The sequence below is a fragment of the Eriocheir sinensis genome, chromosome 31, assembly GCF_024679095.1.
Source record: "Eriocheir sinensis breed Jianghai 21 chromosome 31, ASM2467909v1, whole genome shotgun sequence".
NCBI lineage: Eukaryota > Metazoa > Arthropoda > Malacostraca > Decapoda > Varunidae > Eriocheir > Eriocheir sinensis.
In genome coordinates this window covers 2,690,519-2,713,753 of record NC_066539.1, presented here as the reverse complement: position 1 = coordinate 2,713,753, position 23,235 = coordinate 2,690,519, and the positions used below count along the sequence as shown (strand labels likewise).

Sequence of the window (23,235 nt, the reverse complement as noted above, 5' to 3'; positions counted from 1 at the left end):
CACGTGCTCTAAGTGAGGTTTGACTAAGCTATTGTAAAATTACACCATTACATCTTACTTTTGAACGAGAAGTTTTGGTTAATACATCATGACATTTTGTTCCCTTTATTCTGTCTTAGTGCACTGTAGAGAGAATTAAACGTCTGATGAGCTTGACACCAAAATTTTTAAAACACCGAATTAATGTAATTTCAAAAATATTTTTCCTAATTTTAGTTCCCTTTTCAATGATTTGCCATTTATTTACGACAAAGGACATCTCCAATCAATCAGACGATGCTCAAATTTCAAATAAATCTTCTTGAAGCCATTGCCTGTCTAAGCCTAAGAGTACTGAGTGAGTGATCGCCGTGCCGTCAGCAATTTTATAAATGAAATCACTGAATCCATCACCGATGTCATCAATGCAGATTGCAAACCGTACAGGCTCGAGAACAGAGCACTGATGGACAACACTAGTGGTTGGCACTGTCTGAAGTAGCTCCTTAAGATTACTCTTTGCTGTCTGTTGCTCAGCCAGTGTGCAACCTATTGGTGTACCTTACCGTCAATAACTAGTCGTTGATTCTGTAAGTTAGTTAATTAATGGTGTGAAACTATCTAATGCCAGTGATTGTGTTACAATGTGCTACAGAAAGTAGAAAGATTTGATAAGCATGATCTCTTTTTCGTGATGTGCTGTTTATCTCCTATTAGTGAATGACTTAGTAACTTACAACTTATAATGTACCTTACCTATCACTGATCTTAGACTGATGTGCCCTAACGACATTTGAAAATATCGTGAAACAGTCATAATAGGGATTATACCAATCCAAAGAAAGGATATTTAAATAGGGGTGTAAGAGGAGTGAGTACCTCGCTTTTTGTTTTCTTTAGTTTAGGATATATGTAACATTATTACCCTGCATTTGTCTGATAGCATTTCTAAAAAGTGATGTGACGTTCGTCTTCCTCTAATAAGTAGGAACTATGCTATTCTTCAGAGTCTGATGGGAATGAGTATCATGATTGGTTCCTAAAGTAGTTTAGGATATACATGACCCAATTACCCTGCATTAGTCTGACAACATTCCTAAAAATTGGTATTATGTTAGCCATCTTCCAGTCAGGAGGGACTATGCAAATAACAGCCCCTCCCAATCTAATATAGGAACCAAAAATCAAAATGAGAGGAGTAATTCATTTTTTTCCTCAAGGTAATTTATGATATATTTTATCTGGTCCCGAATTCTTATTAATTTTAAGTGATTAAAACAAACGCAAAACTTTATTGATGGATATTTTTGAGTTGGGTACAATATGAACGGGGTTTTCAATAATAAAACTCCTCATTAGTGTTGTTGGTAGTTGTAGTTGAGCTGGTATTGAGTATGGTGCAATAATAACAATCTAACATGTTCGCCATGTGATGGTTGTCAGTCACTACCCACTTCTTATTTGATTTTTGTTTTTTGTTTTTGTATTTCAAGAATGTCTTAGTGTAAGTTATACTTTTGGGGGTAACATTTTCCTCATTCCTAGACTTTGCTTAACACCATCTATTTTAATCGTTGCCTTGTTCCATGACTTTCATATCTTAATCTAGGTTGCTTTTTTAATCGTTGCCTTGTTTCATGACATATCTTAACTTATGTTGCATTTTAAGTATGCAATTTGGAATATTCACCCAATTTCCAAAAATTCCAAAAAACATCCAAGACATAAAACTAGTATATATAAGGTGCATAGATGAAAATTAAGGCCTAACGTGGCGTAAGGGTTAACTATGAATCAGCGGGCTCAAGTTCAATCCCAGTCTGAGCATTCAGTGCCTAGCTCACCAAGCTGTTCATCCTTCCCTTTTGGTTGGTACCTGTGGGCGACTAGAGAAGGCAAACTGTCAAAACCTGGACGTGCCATGTGTCCCTGTGTCCCAGAGTAGTGAGTTCTTATCCACCAAAGGTTAATGAGACGGAAATGAGCAGCTGAGCACCGAGGCCACCCGCAGCTTAGCATATGGTTCTCACTTTACTCTTGTAAGTGAAAATATTATATAGGCTTCAAAGTAGTGCACTAAAACAGCAGATAAATGTAAAAATAATAAAACTCAAACAAAAAATTTCTGTGTTTTTCATCCTGAGCTTCAGGCTCCAACCCTGTGGGACACCACAGTTGATAGGTTTACGGACCGGGAAAAACAGTGACAGCAGCAGAGATAGGACAGCTGGAAAGGAAACTGGGGATAAAAGTACAAAAAGAAGAATAGAATCCGTAGGAAAGTAGTTTAGAAAGCAAAATATGTCCCAGACTCTGTCAAAGACTTTCGAGATGTCTAAGGCAACAGGAACAGTTTCACTGAAACAGCTAAGAGAGGATGACCAGGAGTCAGTAAAGAAAGCAACAAGATCACAAGTAGAATGCCCCTTGCAGAAACCATACTGATGATCAGATAGAATGTCAATAGTGGATAGATGCTTTCGAATCTTCCGTTTAAGGATTGATTCAAAAGCTTTAGAAAGACAGGAAAGTAAAGCTAAAGGACTGTAGTTTGAGGGATTAGAAAGATCACCCTCTTTAGGAACAGGCTGCATGTAGGCATACTTTCAGTAGAAAGGAAAGAAAGGAAAGGTGGATGTTGACAGGCAGAGACAAAAGAGTTTGACCAAGCAGGGTGTCTGCCAAGGCTGTCTCTATGTTAATACATAGAGATGGCCCTGTATCTGTACGGAAGCAGTTTTTAAGGACAGTAGGAGGCACTCTATCAGGTCAATATTCGTATTCGTATTCGACTAATCATTAATAAAAATCAAAGTATTATCATTCATTTTTCAAATTCGAATACAAAGGAAATAATCTGACGATTACTTTTTTTTATCAGAAATAACAGCCATTGTTCCTTACAACTCCAGCCTCCTGGGTGGACATCTGTATATATATATATATATATATATATATATATATATATATCTATATATATATATATATACATATATATATATATATATATATATATATATATATATATCCCATTAAACAGCTTTTGACAAATTAATGCTTTGCAAAATTAGTTATTATACTATGTTTCATTGCTGGGAACAAGTTAAAAATCTACACGGTTGCAGAACTTGTAGTGCCAGTAAAAATCTTGCTTTTTTTTAATGTTGTCATCAACACTTCAATCCTGTGGTCAGTATTGATATTTGTATTATTTATAATTAACATATACAGACGTTCATCATATCAGGCTGGACTTTTCTTGTTTCAACACCAAGGAAAAACAAAAACAATCATTATTTCATGATCATGAATTCAAACAAGAAATCAGAATATTTCTACTCAAAGTAGACTTCATTCAGACATTTATACATAACATTTTGATGTATGGCAGATTCTCATCACAATAATAAGTACCTGGGTAAGATGATTAGGAGGTAATTATAAATCATGTATGACACGAACGTATCAAAATGAAGTAATTGATTGGCCATACAATATATATATATATATATATATATATATATATATATATATATATATATATATATATATATATATATATATATATATATATATATATATATATATACATATATATATATATATATATATATATATATATATATATATATATATATATATATATATATATATATATATATATATATATATACATATATATATATATATATATATATATATATATATATATATATATATATATATATATATATATATATATATATATGACTTATTTATCTTGGCAGATGAGTTTCACATTACATAAGTAGGCAGGCTGTGCTTAAGACAATGCCAATGATCCATTCCACATGGAGGAAGTGTGTTTGAATGGGAACAATTATGGGCACATTCTGGCGAGTGTCCTGCCATATCTGACATTTTTGGGTTATGCCTCAAAATTGCTGCTGCTAGACAACAGGTGAACAAATGTATATGGAATCTTTATTCATATGCACATTACAACAATTTATAAGCATTAATACTATGTCTAAAATTGGAATCACTTTCAAGGGCTAGATTTCCCATCAGCATTAGTTCAGAATACATTTTTACCCAACAGTTGATACATGCCAGGCAATCCGTCACTTAGTCAGGGATACAAACCATGAGGCCCACTAACATAGGGGCCAATGCATAGTTTGTGGTACAGTATATATTCTGGATGAGACAGTAGGCTTGACATTTAAACTTGGCTCCAAACAAAAGGAAATATTTTTACATTTGTAATAACATGGGTCAATTTTTACTGAAGGACCAACTGCAATTATTACCATAGCATATGTTTTCTGACAAAACATTACACACTACTCTATGGTTGAGGGGCATGTATTTCGTCCTTTAACTATAATATGGAGGCGTAATATCGTATTTTTGGAGGCGCAGAGTCAATCTCCACAATTACCAAAAAGAAAGGAATAGTTGCCGCTAGTATTGTTGCTCAATGATACTAAATTAGTTCTTAAAATATCAGAAACTAGTAGTTTGTGACAAGTTATCAGGAATGATGTTAAAATCCACCAAAACAGTGTCACTCGGGTGAGTTGGGTGTCATTCTATAGTAATATTCAACCTCTTAAAGGATGAGATTTTTCCCGAGAAAAGAAGGGAACTTCTCCAGTAGAGTGTGGCCACCTTTAAGGAGAACTCCCTGCAAGAGTAGTCACTCTAAGGAAAACGTTCTTGTGATCTTGGCGAGCGGTGAGTAAACTATATATGGAAACAGTGGGCAAATTGAACCTCTCTGCGAGCTATTTTGCGACTGCAGCTTCGTGTGCACAACAGGTATTGAAAAGTCAATCATTTAGTGATTTCCGAAAAAACAGCTTTCTCCATGATACACAACATCATATTGTCCAAAAATAAGCAATCAGCATCTCGAAATTAGCTGACTACCGCATCCTCTCGTGAATAATCCCCAAAGTTTTTTTTTTTTTTTTTGAACAGAATCGTTTTTGCATAACTGAGCAAAGAAAAACCTTGAATAACATACTACTTACTTAGGAAGCTTTCCCTGCCACGGCCGAGCGAACCCTTGAGGGTGACACGCCCAGCCCTCTCAGTTCGGCACACCCAGACTGGCTTCCCTTCACGATTGTGGTGGTAAAGCTTTTCACATTTCGGACACGTGACTCTTGAATTGTAATTTTGCTTGCTTAGAAAAAGCTCACCAACATCTTATAATTCTCGAAAAGAAAAAGTTTCAAGGCCACAGTCACATCCCGTACGTACTACTCCCCGGCCCGCCGCGTGCACACTGCCCTCCCTGCCTGCCGTGCCGCGCCCCTGAGTGGACGCGAAGCTCCGAAAATATCAAGGAATTGCTGTGGAGACTTGCCACTGGAGGCCTCAACAAATTACGCCCTGCAGATTATGGTGAACGCATGACTACTGAACAGACACTATTCCATTGTTTTCTTTGCGCGAGGTGGTGGTTTAGCGAGTGCCGCGATGCGTAGGCTGCCTTGGCGCCCCGGCTGTCCGTGACTCAGGGTTCGTGCCCCGCCGCCCCACACCAGGAAACATGAAATCGCGGTTGGTCCGCAAGTAAAAACAAACAAACAAACAAACATAAAAACACGTAATGAGTGGTTGCCAAGAGCTGTTTTTTTTTTTAGTGTGAACGAAAATAAATGTACTATCTTGTGCCCACTAAAATTCTGTTTTGTGCCTGCGGTAATATTCTTTCAGTATGATACTACTTAAGGCATAACGTATAAATTTTATTTACTCATCATTACATGGCAGCAGCAAATAACGTGTACAACATTTCAACACAAAATAAGTAATAAAATTGTATATCATAGAAACTGTTCATCTGTTGCCACAGTAACATGCATTTCCAGATTATCAAATTTTAGTTATCATTTGTTATGGTCTTTTACTTCACTGATAAATCTTTAAAAATGCGTGTTTGATGCCAACTGCCATGGAACAACTGTGTTACTCTAATTTGTATTCTTGACTTTATGACCTCAGTCAATGACGATGTCATTGACTGACGACTTCTGGCACGTCAGTGATGGCTGGCCCTTAATATGATGGGATTGCAGGGCTTTTGACCTCACCATCCAATTACTAATGCTTCACCCTTGAGCTGAATATCACAGCAAAAAGTGGACAAAGTTCCAGGATTGTGTAAGAAAATAGAATACACATGAAACAATATCATATTGCCAGAAAAAAAGGCAAGTTAGAAAGTGTATTTTTCACAAAGCAATGCCACAGGAGGGGAGGCTATCTTTTTGCAGCCAAAGTTGTGTACGTGTACATTACTGCAATAAATAACTTTGGTCCACAACATGAACTTCAGGAGGGACTGTGTGCAACAGATATTTAATAAATTAATAATCTTTGAAGTTTATCACCACCTATTTAGAATATACATAACTACAAGTGTTTAGTCTTAATTCTACTCAAAAGTGAGATGATGGTTAAAATGGTGTCCAGAATCACAACCATTCCAAAGTTAAAAAAAAGTCATGCTATCTACAAATATGAAATAGATTAAATATTTCACCATGTAGTAAGTAGTTAAGTAATGACCAGCAGTAAGCCATGAACATATGGCCTTGGTAAGTAGGTTGGTATCTATCGAGAATGACTAGATTTACAGCATACCCTTGTGGCACTTTACAATTACCCATGTTTTACGGCTCCAGTAAGGGGCAGCAGCTTTATCCCTGAAACCAAGGGCATGCCTTGGTTTTGAGAACAGGCTAAAATGTTATATGGCAGAGATGGTTTTACTGACCTTAAAACATGACTAGGTAAATGATAACATATTGACATTTCACTGAATATTATGATTATAAAAGTTTGGTTCTAAAATATTCATTATATAACTCATATATTTACTGCCAATCATAAAAAGCACATTCTGCAAGTAAAACTCTATATAAATGGAACACTAATCATCAGTAACATTTACATAACCATTACACAGTGTGTTCTAAACACACTTACTTTATAGATGTCTTGAATTGCACTTTCGCTTTAGAACTCATTAATAAAGTACTAGTATATTTGGCAAAGTGACACATAAACAATAAGGTATTATTGTATAACAAAATATAAATTTCCTTACTACATCAGGAACAGGGAATTCTAAAACAAATCCTCTTATATTCACAAACCTCTGACCCTGGACCAGAGGTACTAATCTTTGACCATCAACAATCACTCACTTTATAGATAGTGTGTCCCTCTGGCCAGTGCTATGTGGCCGTAGTTTGCATTACCTGATTATAACAACCTTTTATGCTTCCAGAATTGGGTCTTAAGCCCTTCATCCCCAAAGGATGTTTAACTATATAGATGTCAGGGTAATACATACAGGAGATACATAAATAGTAGTTTGTTGCAGCTACTGCTACGTGTTGTCTGGAATCTGTGCCGTTTCTAAAGGGAAGTCCTTGTTGAATAACACCATCAGGGCTTCTAAAGACTGTCGCACCTGTGTGGGAAAAGGAAACAATTGTAATATTCACAAAACACTGGGTCATCATTTACTTCTACATGCTGATGAAGTGTTTTTATTAGACTTACAGAAAGGTATTGTGCTGCTTTAATTAAAACTCTATATTTGGATGAACTATTGCAAAAAATATGATAAAAAAGTTTTTAAACTTTGCTATCACAATTTCCTTCCATATGGGATTTAGCAAATTAATTGATTTTTCTCTTATGTATATGTTGCTGCTAAAACCTATTTCACATGCCCACACTGGAGCATCTGTCACCCCATCCCTCAGCCCCCTGACTCACCGTAGCTATGTGCTTGAGCTGGATGCTGAGGGTCTTCTCTATCTCTGTTGATGCAGCAGAGTGGAGCCGCTGCTGCATCTGTAGCACCTCCTCGTACATGCTGTCACTGGAAGGGTTTTAAGTGTAAAAATACATGTGAATGCCCAACACCAATTCAACATTGTGTTTCTGTACTAAATCAGACATAGCAACAACAACAATAATAATAATAATAATAATAATAATAATAATAATAATAATAATAATAATAATAATTATTATTATTATTATTATTATTATTATCATCATCATCAACATCATCATTATTATGATAATAATAATAATACTGACAATAATGATAATAATAATAATAATAATAATAATAATAATAATAATAATAATAATAATAATAATAATAATAATAATTATTATTATTATTATTATTATTATTATTATTATTATTATTAGTAGTAGTAGTAGTAGTAGTAGTAGTAGTAGTAGTAGGAGTAGTAGTAGTAGTAGAGGTATTATTATTGTTATTATTATTATTATTATTATTATTATTATTATTATTATTATTATTATTATTATCATTATTTCTATTATTTTATTTTTTATATTAGTAGTATGTGGTAGTCGTCGTAGTTGAAGTAGTTAAGACTTCAGAAAAACAAACAAACAAACAAACAAACAAACCATCCTTCACCATCAGGGCTGATGATAGAGAAATATTAACACTATTTCCTGAGCCTCTACATGCACGACAGAGAGAACTGGGGGATACAAAGATGGAAAACGAGAGGGAGTCCAGGGGCTGCAGGACATCCACGCAAATAGACAGCCAAATCCAGGAGCCACTGGATACCACGACAGACAGACAGACAGACAAACAGACAAATCCAGAGCCATATCAATTTCTTTTATTCTCATGAGATAAGAATTTTTCTAGGAGTACTCCATACAGTATCCCTGCTGTGGGTGATGAGCCACACACACCACAAAAAGCAATGCTGCCAACAACTGTTATGCAGCTGGTAAAAATAATCTATCTTATGAGAGACTTCAGTTGACAAGCTTACTAGGGTAAACTGATAGCCATTCAATCAATCAATGGGGGCATACGCCGAGGGGCGCGTCACCTCACCCACCCTATGACGCTAAATACAGGGTCCCTCCGGGTGAGTCTCCATGCAGGCCCCCTTCCCACCCTGAGTACCTCCCGGCAGGATCTATCAATTTGTTCAAGCCATGAACTCCGTGGGCATCACTTTGGCCTCCTCCACTCAGGATTGCCTCTTACAGAGACAACCCAATGAGCAGGGTCAGCTTTTGGGTAACGTGCCATGTGATGTGCCGGTATAGCTGGGGTTGGCATTGATGGACTATGCAGGTAATATATGTCAAATCAGTCTCATGGAGTAGTCGCCAATTTGACACAAAGTCATTCCAGCGATATCCCATGATTCTGTGTAGCATAACCATTGCCCTGTTCATATTCCCCAGTACTACCATTGTGTGTCTGATGTAGACCACCACATCAAACAGGTGTTCTGAGATACATATAATGAATCCCAAATCTCCTGTTGTGCACCCATGAGGTTACTGTGCCCAGATTTGAGATAATATCCTGTAAAGAGATCTGGCAAATTTTTCTGGCAAGATCACATAACAGGTCTGAATAAGTAAACTAGAGATTTTGAACATGGTATATTGATGGGCCTTCCACCATTGACAACTTACTATTCAGCATATTTTTCAAGGCCAATTTGCTGACTCAGCAGATCCACACGGTGGAGCATGAATGCAGCAGAGGCAAAGAGCATGAGCAGCAGCAGTGTTGAGATAAGTAGAAGCAGAGATGTCCTTGGAAGTGACCACAGCTCCTTCACTCCCTCTCCAACCAGCTTCAGCGGGACACTTCCCATCTTAAAGCATGCTGAAAACATAATTGATTGATAAACTTATGACAGTTTAACTTCAAAGGGCAAATGTTTTACTATGATGCAAAACTTCAACACTATCCATATTGCTGAACACAGTACAGTGTTGGGTGAAAATTAATTAAATACTACTGGACAATACTAATCAAGTAATTCTGAGAACAGCAGGATTAATTTTGTGTTATGATGCATAAAGCTGTACCCAATAGTTCTTACTGTGAGTTTATGATACTGCTGCATGCATTGTTGCAGTGTGCACTCCTTAGTTCTTCTACAGCTTAAGAATAGTTCATTCTAGTGACAGCACATCAACTTAATGTTCTATTTCATTTGAATACAACAAAATTCAAAGTGTGCATGTCTGCAAGTTATGTGGGAGCACTGCTGCATATTGTGGTTTTCCTGTATAGTTGTGCTGGCAGTGGGCACGACATAATATAACAATATAACATTTCTATTAATGTCTTCAGAGAAGCAAGTAAAAATTACACTGAGCAAAAAAGCTATCCCCTTAACCTACCATTGAGTTATACAGCAAATGATCAAGCATACAATGAAGGTTAGCACTTGGAGCATATGCATAAGCAGAATAATGCTTACTTTTTACTAGGGATCTCTGGGTGAACCACTCTACAATGCTGGTGCTGCTGGTTTTGCTGTCAGCGGCATTGGTGGCAGCAGCTGAGGTGGTGCTGTTCGTCTCCTCCTGAGCACCTGCTTTTCCAGTCAACACACCTCCCAGCACCAAAACAGAGTCTGAGGCACTATTTGAACTATTCACTGGAATGCTGCTATTAGGTGTTGAAGGGATGTTGTCAGTGTTGGCTAGAATATTTGTGGCAGTGGTGGTGTTTGTAGTGGCAGTAACTTGGTCTGGTATCCAGGGCGAGGTGGTGATTGGGGACGGAATGCTGCCCACACTGTTGATGGTTGTGGACACCATGTAGCTACCATCTGTCTGATCCTCCATGATGAGACTGTTTGCACTCCCAGATGCAGAATCTTCGCCGTCATCATCTACAGCCTGGATAAGAAGTTGATATTGCATACAACTCACATTTACATCTTTTGCTTTAGCTCAGCCACATGGGTATTATACAGATATTATATGGACTTACCACTTGTACGCCGGATGGTAGCTCACTGTCGCTGTCAGCCATCCTTTGTGCCTTCCTCCAGATGTGAAGCATGAGCTTGTAGGTGGAATCTCTTGATAAAAGTGACCCAAATACATAGTTTTTGCCATCCACCATTTGCAGACCTACAGCATTGGGGATGATCTTGGCAGTCCGCTCTTTTTGTAAGCTGGCCACTTGTGTTACAGGTATCAGCAACTGTCAATCCAAGACATGCATTTATCAGCTTTAGGGTTCTATGTAGAAGTATGATAAAAATGTGAAGTGATCTTTCTCTGCTTTAATTGCCATGAATGAATACAAATCATGTTTACTAAGGGCTATTAATAATTTACAAGCTATTGGTGATAGAAGTAGAGTAAGGGAAAATATCAACAGAACATCATTATTAAAAAATAGTACTTATCACAGTTTCGTCCAGTATCCTACAACTCGCAGTGGCTTTGAGTAATATCTTAAAAAAGCAGCTTAAAAAATAGGAGCTGATTTCCCAACCCTCGTGCCTCCTTCCTTTATGTTACATGAAAATGCTTAAATGCTGCACTGTTCAAATAAAAATTGCATAATACAAAAATGTTGACACATCCACTTAGAGCTTATATATTTTCTTATTTCTTTTGCTGGTATTACAACTACTGTTTTCTGTGATTTCATGAATAAATCCAGAGAATGAACAACAGTGGAAATGCCTCCCAAACTTGTTAACTCAGTATTATAATGTAAGAGTGATAAGGCCGAGGTGTGTGTGTGTGTGTGTGTGTGTGTGTGTGTGTGTGTGTGTGTGTGTGTGTGTGTGTGTGTGTGTGTTTACCTATTTGTAGTCTACCGGGCCCGAGCTAAGCTCTAATAGTCCCGTCTCCATATCTACGTTCATCCAGACTTTCCTACATTTGTTGGACACTGCTCGCCTCAACCACTTCTTCCTGCAAGCTGTTCCATGTGTTCACACTTCTATGTGGAAAACTATACTTTTTCAAGTCACTCAAACAGGTTCCTTATTAAGTTTCTTTCCATGTCCTCTCAGCCTCTGTGTTCTCGTAGTTGAGAAGAGATCATCTCTATCCACCTCATCAAACTTATTTACCAACTTATACAGCGTGATCAGATCTCCTCTCTCCCTTCTATGTTCCAGTGTCGTCAAGTCCATCTCCTTCAATTTGTCTTCATACGTTATATTAGAGAGTTCTGGGACCATTTTAGTTGCAATTCTCTGTATCCTTTCCAGCAATACGCTACAGGGCATTGTTCTGCTTACTCACCCGACTGACGTGCCCAAAGATCTTGGAATAGAAGGCGAAGTAGTTTTGAGTGATGTACAGAGTTCCCTGGAGCAAAATGTCCGACACCAGGGCACAGGAAAAGTCTGAAACAAAACACAATTTGTCAGGAGGACTAACACACACACACACACACACACACACACACACACACACACACATCCCTCCTTTTCCTCATGCAAGCAGACTGTCTGACAACATATTAAAGTAATTAGGAAAATATTGATTATCTTATCGAAAAAAAAAGGAATTACTGAGTATACATACAAAGATATAGGCTTCGTATGAACTTACGCACTCACATATATACGGGAGCAAACCCGCACGCATGCACACACGCACGCAATAAGCAAGTACGAACGTAAGCACACTCGTCCATACACACGCTCACGAAATGGTGCAATTGCAAGAATATATTTTTCTCACTCCGAAATTTGATAGTTGCCTTTTTACGTAGCCTACCCTACGTACCCCAAGTTGGGCAATTCCGTTTTAGAAATAAGGCAGCTGTGAGCTGGAAAGAAAACCGAGAGAGAGAGAGAGAGAGAGAGAGAGAGAGAGAGAGAGAGAGAGAGAGAGAGAGAGAGAGAGAGAGAGAGAGAGAGAGAGAGAGAGAGAGAGAGAGAGAGAGAGAGAGAGAGAGAGAGAGAGAGAGAGAGAGAGAGAGAGAGAGAGAGAGAGAGAGAGAGAGAGAGAGAGAGAGAGAGAGTATGTGTGTGTGTGCGTGCGTGGGCCCTAAACAATACACAGGGTCTGCACCCCAAGATAATCCAATATTCCACTCTATCACCAGGCTTAGGACAAAAGTAACCCTCTCCCGGTCATGGGGGTCTCGTCCCCGCCCTTAAGATCCCGCTGAATAATGCACGGCGCCCACCTCCACCCTGCCGCCGCCACCGTCGCCTCCGTCCCCGCCACCACCACCCCTGCCGCCTACACCTCCACCATCGATAATGTCAGGCTGTCGCTGCCACCACGGTGGACTCGTCGCCGCCCTTGCCCGTCGTGCGTTGACGAGACTCAGCCCAGCGCTGCTCAACTAAATTTTGGATTGCAGCACTTCGAGAAACCCAAGGGGTGTCAGTATGGAGAAGCTGAAGCACTGATGACTTAATACGCAGTCAGGGTAAACTGATAGGTGTTGTTTGAGGTTTCTGCCAAATAACTTCAATTGCCTGCTATAGAGTGTTTCATGCATATATACATATATATATATATATATATATATATATCTATATATATATATATATATATATATATATATATATATATATATATATATATATATTAATGCATCTTCTGCCTATTCATTCATTCATTTCATCTTTCCTTTATTCATGCACTGTTAAAAATGAAGGTTCGTAAAAGGTTATTACCGCAACAATAATAAAGCCATAATGGATAGACGATGAAGGAAATTGACTTGATTCTTACTGAAAATCAGACAGAACAAATAAAGAAACATTACTAAATAAACTCATATCTAGTTACCACCAATTGGTAACACACACAGAAGGCTTAAACCTAGGAAGAGAAAGGGAAAAGTTAATGAATAAGAAACAATCAAATATTCTTGCAGTCAAAAGAATAGAGTATAGGAATTCAAAACAAATTGTCGAATGAGGTTTAAGGAAATATAAAGGAGTAAAAAAATATATCAACTAAAACTGAAATGGAAGTAGCACTTGAAGTTAGGAGGGAGGAAGAGAGGACCAGAGACAGGTGACGTGTGTGATGAATAGAGGAAGGAGTATGAGAAACAAAGTGAGATAGAAACGCTTATACCGCTCACTTGGCAGGTCTTAAGGGCCACAAACAGCTCGTTACTATTGTCATCTACGAGGGGAGTTGATAGCCAATGTAATTACTGCCACTGAATAAGTTATGGCTAACGACACTATTTCGCTTGGTGCCTGACAAGGGTCTCGTGATGGATGGTGTGTATTCAAGAGGAAGGAAGAAAGAATGGAAGGGAGAAAGGAGGGAAGGAAGGAAGGAAAGAAGGAATAAAGAACGGAAGGAAGGACGGAAGTAACGAACGAACGAAGGACGGAATGAATGGATGAATGAAGAAAGGAATGATGGAAAGAAGAAAGGAAGGAAGAAAGGAAGGTGGGAGGGAAGGATGAAATGAATGAATGAATGAATAAATGAATGAAGAAGGATGAGTGGAAAGAAGGAAGATGTTAGTGCGCAGTCATCACAGACGGTTCGGAGTGGGTGAAGATCGCCTCCAAGACTCCCCCGCGATCGCTCTATAAGGGATCCAAGTGCCTTTGTTCAGGAGGCCGAGGGTCGCAGGGAGCCAAATTTGAAGGCCTTTCCTCGCGCTCGTTTGGTTCTCGAATCGAATCAATCGAATATCTGTACGTTCTTTTGTCTCATTTTTTGTTTACTTTTTTTGGTGGCATATATATCAGTTTGCTTATTGAGCCCGACATTTCTTTACATCTGAAAACTATTTATTGTGTATTTTGGAGAATATACGTGCTTTGTTAAGGAAGGAGAAGTAAAAAAAATTGTAAAGAAGAAAAGAAAGAAAGGAGAAGTAAGGAAGGTAGAGGGGAAGAAGTTATGGAATGAACGAATGAATGGATATATAAAGGAAGGAAGGAAGTAGGAAGCAGGGAGGGTAGAACGGAAAACAACTAGGGAGAAGAAATGCTGGAAGGAGAATCAAGGAAGAGAAATGAGAAATTAAAGTTAAGGAAGAGTTAAGACAGGAAGAAGTAAAACAAGGGGAAAGAGGAAGGAAAATAAAAGAGGGGAGGAAGAAAAATGCATAAGGAAGGAAGAAAGACGAAACATGAATGGAGTTTAAAATGAAGAATGGAGAGAGGTCTTGTATATACCTCCAGACACTGAAAGAGGAAAAGGGGTGCTATGGAAAGGGAAAGAAAGAAATTAAAGAGGAAATAGAAAAAAAAGGAGGGTGGAGGAAAGGATGAAGAGAGAAACTTTATGTACCTCCAGACACTTAGGGAAGGAAGTTAACGCTGAGACAAAAAAAAAAAAAAAAAAAAAAGAGGAAATTTAGGTGGCCGTATACATGAACAAGAAAGGGGGGAAGGAAGGACGGATGGAAAAAAGGAAAAAACGAAAAAGGGAAGGGAGGAATGAATGAATGAATGAACGAAGGAAGATAGGATGGAGGGCAGGACAGATGAAGGGAAGAGAAAGAAAGAAGGATGGAGGGAAGGGATGGAAAGAAGGAAGGAAGGAAGGAAGGAAGGAAGGATGAAGTGAATGAATGATTGTAGGAAGGAAGGAAGGCATGAAAAGACGGACGGAAGTTAGGAAGGAAAGAAGGAAGGAAGGAAGGAAGGAAAAAAAAAGAAGGAAGGAAGGATGAAGTGAATGAATGATTGTAGGAAGAAAGGAAGGCATGAACAGAGGGACGGAAGTTAGGAAGGAAGAACGGAAGGAAAGAAGGAAGGAAGGAAAGCAGGAAGGAAGGAAGGAAAGCAGGAAAGAAAGAAGGGAGGATGGAATGAGGGAAGGGAGGAGGGAGTAGAAGAAAAACAGTGTGTACCTCCAGGCGCTAGAAGAGGTGACGCCCCCTTCCTGCAGTGTTCCCGGCGATGCGGAGTATAATAATAACCACACGGCACAAGGAAACGTTATAATATGGATGGGATTATGGCGTCCCCTTCTCTGCACACACACACACACACACACACACACACACACACACACACACACACACACACACACACACACACACACACACACATCACAATACTTATCATAACTATTCGCGGTTGTATATGGAAAAAAAGCAAGCAAAAAATAACTAAGGTTGAGGAAAATAGTAGTGAGGAAGGAAGGAGGGGAGGAAAGAAGGGAGGAAGGAAGGAAGGGAGGAAGGATGGAAGGAAAGAAGGAATGACGGAATGAATGCATGAAGACAGAAAGGAAGAGAAAAAAGGAAAGAAGGGAAGAAAGAATGAATGAATGAAGGAAGGAAGGAAAGAATGACTAATTGACTGACGGAATGAATGAAGGAAGGAAAAAAGAAAGGAAAGAAAAAGGAAATAAGGGAATAAAGAAGGAAGGAAGGAAAGAATGACTGACTGACTGACGGAATGAATTAATGAAGGAAGAAAGAAAGAAAAGAAGGCAAAAGGAAATAAGGGAAGAAAGAAGGAAGGAAGGAAGGAAAGCAGGAGGGAAGGAAGGAAAGAAGGAAAGAAGGAATGAAGACAGAAAGAACAAAAACATAATCAAAGTGGATAAAAGAGAAAAATAGAATCAGGACAAAAAAACTCAAACATTTGCACGAAAACGAGTCATCAAATAGAATAAGAGTCACACATAGCCAGGTCCCAAAACATTTAGTCCAACATTGCTTTTTTATATATATGAAAAAAAAACACACAAAATACTCCCTTGTGAAAGTTCGTGGAACCTCCCCTATCTCTCTGTCTCTCTGTCTGTCTGTGTATGTACATGTCTGTCTATATGTCTGCCTGTCCGTCTGTCTTTCTTTTCCGTCTGTCTGTGTCTGTCTGTCTGTTTGTCAATATGTCTTTGCATTTTTCTGCCTGTCAGTCTTTCTGTATTTGTTTGTTTGTTTCTCTCTCTCTCTCTCTCTCTCTCTCTCTCTCTCTCTCTCTCTCTCTCTCTCGCCTCGGTGTCTGTGGGTAAGGGTGTTAGTGCCTGGTACGAGGGCGGCAGAGGTGGACTGAAGGCAGTATTACCGGAAGCTGTCAATCGAGATGCCAGTCACTTAGTCCGCCAGATTATTATTTCTTACTGATTTATATTTTCACTGCTATACAAATGTTTGCCAATGAGTACGCACCGTACCGATTTGTGCTTAAATCAGGAAAAAAACGACTACTGCTAAAAATTAAGGTGTGGGCAAGCGGGAAAGCGTATTGAACCCTGGCAATCACGCACCGAAGAGTTTTGTCACACGCAGCGCCAGCCACAATCGCCTTTTTCTATGCCGCTCTGCACGGAAGTTGCCACATAAACCACGTGGGAGGGAGGAAGGGAGGGAGGGAGGTAAGGGTCGGGTAGGAGAAAGGGGAGGTATAAAGGCACATGAATGGCGTGTCTATACACGAAAAGGATTCCACGCCCTAAAAAAGAACGCAGATGTAGAAGATAGACTTTGTGTGTGGATAATTTTTTTTTCTTTCTGTTTCTCTTTCTCTTTCTCTCTCACCCCGACACACACACACACACACACACACACACACACACACACACACACACACACACACACACACACACACACACACACACACACACACACACACATACACACACGGGGATCCTTGACAACGCATTAAATAAAAGATCTTCCTGCATGAGCCACAGACGGGGAAGGCAAGGGAAGGGAAAGATAAGGGGGAGGAGGGTGAGAGGCGGTAGAGTTGTTTTGAGCTGTGAGGGTGAATAGAAAGGAAGTATTGAGTATATATCATGACATCCTCTCCCCCTTTCGCTTCTAACTCTATATATAATTTCCTCCCCTCGCGTTTCCTTCCAATCCAATTTCTCTATCGGCCCCGCCCCGCCACGCTCCGCCCCGCCCCACTAACCACACAAACACCACAGTCCTCCTCACAGTTTCCATGATGACATAATGATGATAATCGAATAGACCAACACAGGATAGAAACGTAACTACAAGAGGCTGCGAGAAAGAGATTTACTTCGAGAAGCACAATCAAACACAGTCGCTGGTTTTATTTATTTGTGTGTTTACAAGTGTGTGGCAATGAATTGTATATGTATTACCTCGTGCAAACTTTATAGGCAAACATCGTGTGTGTGTGTGTGTGTGTGTGTGTGTGTGTGTGTGTGTGTGTGTGTGTGTGTGTGTGTGTGTGTGTGTGTGTGTGTGTGTGTGTGTGTGTGTGTGTGTGTGTGTGTGTGTGTGTGTGTGTGTGTGTGAGAGAGAGAGAGAGAGAGAGAGAGAGAGAGAGAGAGAGAGAGAGAGAGAGAGAGAGAGAGAGAGAGAGAGAGAGAGAGAGAGAGAGAGAGAGAGAGAGAGAGAGAGAGAGAGAGAGAGAGAGAAGAGAATACGAGAAGGAGAGAGAATGGATGGGTGTGGCTGACTAACTGACTGCCTGACCGAGTGGCTGGCTGGCGTAGGCGGAGAGTGGCAGGTGTTAGCAGAGTGGGTGGGACCGTACACACCACACGCCATAATGCATTACTCTAATACTCCTTCCCGGGCCGAGTATCGAGACGTGGGAGGAAAGGGCAAAGAGAAAACACACCGGCGGACAAAAGACTCATCAATACCTTACGCACGCACCTACTTTGTTATGAATAAGCTCGATGCCACATTAAACATCGCCCTTCATTATATAGTGTTATTAATTCGTCGTCTTCGTTTTTTTTTCCCATTTGTTTTTGTTTTCGTTTTCTCGATTATGAGCTTTGTTTGTTTGTTTGTTTGTATGTTTTCTTTTCCCTTTATCGCATACGGTTGTTGATTTCTTTTTTTCTTCTTTTCCCGTTATTGTTTATTCTGTTTTCGTCTCTTGTTAAGCACTTTGTTTGCTTGTTTGTTTGTTTACTTTTTTTTCTTTCGTCCATATGGTAATAAATTTGTCTTCCTCATTTTTATTTCATTATCGTTTGTTGTTTTCAGTTGTTATTTTCTTTCTTTCTTTGCTTTTCTTTTCTGCTTTCATTGCATACGATTATAAATTTGTCTTCTCTTTCCCCGCTATCATATTTTTTTCTTGTTATCTTTGTTCTCTTTTTTTACTTCTTTTGGCATGGACTTTGAAACGTTATCGATACACTCCTGTTCACTGCTATGTAAGAATTGTATTTACCAATGAGTAAGTACTAAATCAATGAACACTTAGTATATCAGAAAAAAATTACCCCTGAAAACTGAATGAGGTGTGGAATGAAAGCCAACAGTTACCCCCTAAAAGAAAATTGATAAACATGATTTTCTTTAACGACATTTCATTTTTACACGTCAGATCAGTTTTGCAGGTCAGTTTATTTTATTACCTTATATCAGTAATTGCGAGGGCGTGTGGAAAATGGTGTACAATTCATTTTTATATCGGGAAAGCATTCAGACCTGCGTGTATGTGTATAATGGTGAGGTATGATGATATATGATAATGGTGCAGCTCTTTGTCACCTTAGCCCATCAGAAGATATCGGAAATCCATTCAGACATTTGTGGGTGTGGCGAAAAATGTGATATTGATTGGCGTTGGTGTACGATGTTGGTGTATAATGTTGGTATATTTATTCACTCTGTCATCTACCCTCGTTAGAAGGTATTGGAAAAGCATTCAGATCTTTCTCAGTGTGTTTGGCGGTGTGTCATGCAGGGATCATTTGATATATTAGTTCTCAGTACTTAGCAGTCTCTCTCTAGCTGAAATTTTTATGCGAATTCATTCTTGAGCATAATTATCAACACAATGAGCGGAGACAATGCGAAATGTATAAAAAAGAACGTAATACTTGCTTTTGTGGCTAATTTGCGTGCGTTTCCTTACTTATCATAACTATTCAAAAGTTAGTGAAGAGTATTTACAGGGCATTCATTCGGACACAGAGTTATGGTGTTCAAATACAGTTTTAAGTTAATTTCCTGCCGTTTTTGTTTTTTGTATTTGTAAAGTTAGTTTGCTCGTTATTTACTAGGCGCCTTAATTAACGGAGGCGTGCAAGGGGAGGCAGTTAGCGTGGCCAGGCCTCTATTAGCCGCGTGATGGAGAGCGGCAGCAGAGGAAACAAGGGGCGGGAAGAAGGGGCGGACGACAAGAAAGAGGAAGGGGCAAGGAAAGTAGGAGAAGAAGAGGGAAGGAAAAAGAGGAGAGGAGGAGGAAGGAACCTAATTACAGAATTTAAGTAGAGGGAGGAACATCACACTCTAGGGAGCACACAAAAGGCGGTAGAAAAAAAGCTTTTAATTAAGGAAACAAAACAGAAAGCTGCCTCCAGTGCATGAATCAATACAGCTTTATGCTTTTACATATTTTTTCAAGAGAAGAAAATAAAACCTCCCCGGAAAAAAAAGTCAACTCTAAAAATTTAAGGTTAAAGTGTTGCCAAATATCTAAGCCATGGGGAAGGAAAGAAGCAATCGGAAAATAACTGTGAGTTCTCCAGGTACGTTCAGTAAACTTCATGACTTATTAATTGCACGCCGCTGGGTGGTGAGTGGAAAGTGCTTAACATCCACTTAGCGAGGGCCAAGAGAACAACACGCACAGAAGAGATCAATCTGTATCGTAGATGCAAAAAAGATTTTAAAAATTCAGGCTGACGAAAATGCGAGCAAAACTGCCTCTCCGCCTTTTTTAATCAACGGCGCTGAGCAAGTAAACACTCGACATGTAGCGGAGCGTGGTGCAGGTCGGGGTGGGAGAGGCTTGTGTGTGGGCGTGTTAGTGTTGTAGGCGTGTCAGGACGCCCGTCATGATTACGCCGCTAATAATGGACACGGGTTATTAAGGGAACAAACCAGATTAATAACGGAACAACGCGCTAATGTTGCGACTGTGTATCAACAAAATTATCGTAGAGGAAGAGGATGGATGAATTATCTTAATGCTGCTCCTGAGACAAAGTTATATGCAGCTAATGACTAACTGATTGTGCTGCTATGATAGTCCGCCTCCTCACTCCTAAGCTGATAAAGGAAGGGCGTGAGGGGCCTCTTTCTGTGTGTCGCCGAGGGGAGGCACACAGATCGATGAGGCGAGGAGGCACAGACTAACCACATTACCAGGAATCATGTTGCCTGGTGACCTTGCCGGAGGGGCGGTTCTTCACACGGCAGCTCAGCAGGTGAGAGGAAGGGGCGGGGGCTCCAGCGTGCCGTGTCCCAGTGACCCGAACACGCCGCCACACACGCAACGCACGCCACACACACACACAGTCATTCCTCTCGTGGTTGTTCCCTTGCGTGTCGGTCTGCAGCACGACAGGCAGCGACGCAAGGCTTAAGTCGGGTAAAAAAAGCGCGAGCTGTTGGTGCAGGTGGCAGTCAGGGGCTTAAGAGGATCAAGGTCCGTGGGGTGGAGAGCGGGAGGAAGGGGGCGAGAGGGAGCGAGGCTGTGGATGAGGGCGGCGGGGCTTAGAAGATCAAGGTGAGCAGTCAGTGGTGTGGACGGAGGGAGGGGGAGGGGGCAAGAAAGGGCAAGGCTATGGATGAGTGTAATAACGGAGCGGCTCAACAATTACTGGCCATCCAACATAGCGTTTGTCTCCAGCCAACTGTCCCGACTTGAATTATGAATCCTCATACATACAATTATCTTAATGGATTTCTACGCCATGGTATTTACTGTTCAACGCATTATAATAAAAAAAAATAATAAGAAAGAAATCTTGCACCCCTATCTCAAACTACTAAAAGACAATGGGCCAGTTTTACAGTCCAGTACAGCAAGTTTGTAAGCTCCCCAACCAAACACGAAATATGACGAAAATTCCTTGAAGCTCTAGTGTTTGGCGTTGATATAAAAAGGGGGAGGGAATTTTAGCAAACTACACAGGAAATCTTTTTATTAGTATATATATCTGATAATGAGTGGAAATGGCGGATGATTGTAGTGGATATGGTTTGGTTTGGGCGCTTACAATGACAATGTGTTGGACTGTCGAGCTGGCCCAATGGCGGGAGAGCTCTTGGCCAGTCTCCATTTCGCCGCACCACCACGAGGCGCTGATCATCACCCTCAGGAGCGGCGGGGACGTGGGCTGACTGGCCGACGCATTGCAGCAGTACCTGGGGACTGTCCGCCGCCCCTCTCACCCGCCACGCACGCACACGGCAACAAATTAGCCACAGCCGCCGTGAGCAGAATCATGAAGCGCGCCACACGATGTTTCATGTCCAGGCGCAAGGATTAACGTGCTCCTCTGCTATCTATTATCGTATATATAAAAACTACCGGTCGTTATGAATGCCATCCTTATCATTCACAGGTCGCCAATGACAGGCGTGGGGAGACCTGTAAAACACGACAACTGGCAGGCAGACACGCAGGAATGACTCGTAGCAGCACCAGCCTCACGCCGGACGGCCACGGAGGCAACCAACCGCGCGCACACACACACACACACACACACACACACACACACACACACACACACACACACGTTAAAATAGGTAAGTTTGGGCAGGACGGGACGGGACGAGGCAGGACGGGGCGGGGCAGGACAGGCCGGGGCGGGGCGAGGTAGTGTTAATGACAAGTATGAGAAAACAATTTACAGACTAATCAAGAAATATTAAGGAAGAAGAAAACGGAATATAGAACTTTGTCACCACGTTGAAACAATGATGATGAAAAAACTGTTTACTGGTATAAATAAAAATACGAAGAACACAATGAAGGAAGTATTGGAATTTGGCGAAATAAAGCATTATAAATAAAAACTAATTAGAGAGAGAGAGAGAGAGAGAGAGAGAGAGAGAGAGAGAGAGAGAGAGAGAGAGAGAGAGAGAGAGAGAGAGAGAGAGAGAGAGAGAGAGAGAGAGAGAGAGAGAGAGAGAGAGAGAGAGAGAGAGAGAGAGAGAATGTTATTCACTCCCTTTACAGTGGTACCTATTTTGGAACAGATAGGACCCTTATCTAACCTGCCTCATGTGATCATGATTATTTCAAACAACCTTTCCCCCTCCTCCTACTCCTCCTCCTCCTGGTCCTCCTCCTCCTAACGGTGCTGATGCTCTTCTTTTTCCTCCTTCAAACGTTCCCTCTTACTTCATAACTTCAAAGTGCAGAAAAATAAAAAAAGAGTAAGATGAAACGTTCTGAATTATTCACTGTAAAAGTCTTTGAATCTGTTATTATTACTATTATTATTATTGCCATCATCATCCTTATCATCATCATCATCATCATTTTGCTGCTGAACACTAAAAAATGCCTTTTAAGTCTACTTTGTGTTAATGGAAGAGAGACTTAAGAGAATGATCATTGTCTAGACGTATATGCACTGCCTTCTTCTGATCATCATCCACGACTCGGGTTTATTTTTCGCTCGTGGCATTTCTTCCCATCGCCAGGTGTGTCTCTTTGTGTAACTAATTCAGGTTTTAAAAAGACGAGGCAGACATTTCGTGTTGTAGAATTTAAGCGGAATGGACTTTCTGGAATGACAGCAAGTTATTGTTGGTGTTTCTGG

At 40.1% G+C, this 23,235-nt stretch overlaps 1 protein-coding gene across 3 annotated transcripts in view; it reads right to left on the bottom strand.

Moving 5' to 3' along the window:
- Positions 1-3,928: 3,928 nt before the first annotated feature.
- LOC127005792 (uncharacterized) overlaps positions 3,929-23,235 on the bottom strand; it is a 45,062-nt gene continuing 25,755 nt past the window's right edge. For all 3 annotated transcript variants that reach the window (XM_050874906.1, XM_050874904.1, XM_050874905.1), the window contains 6 exons: positions 12,079-12,182; positions 10,802-11,017; positions 10,284-10,707; positions 9,484-9,679; positions 7,765-7,870; positions 3,929-7,453 (listed from right to left, as the gene is read on the bottom strand). In XM_050874906.1, the coding sequence (XP_050730863.1) occupies positions 7,370-7,453; positions 7,765-7,870; positions 9,484-9,679; positions 10,284-10,707; positions 10,802-11,017; positions 12,079-12,182 (1,130 nt within the window). In that variant the 3' untranslated portion in view covers positions 3,929-7,369. The remainder of the gene's footprint in view (positions 7,454-7,764; positions 7,871-9,483; positions 9,680-10,283; positions 10,708-10,801; positions 11,018-12,078; positions 12,183-23,235) is intronic.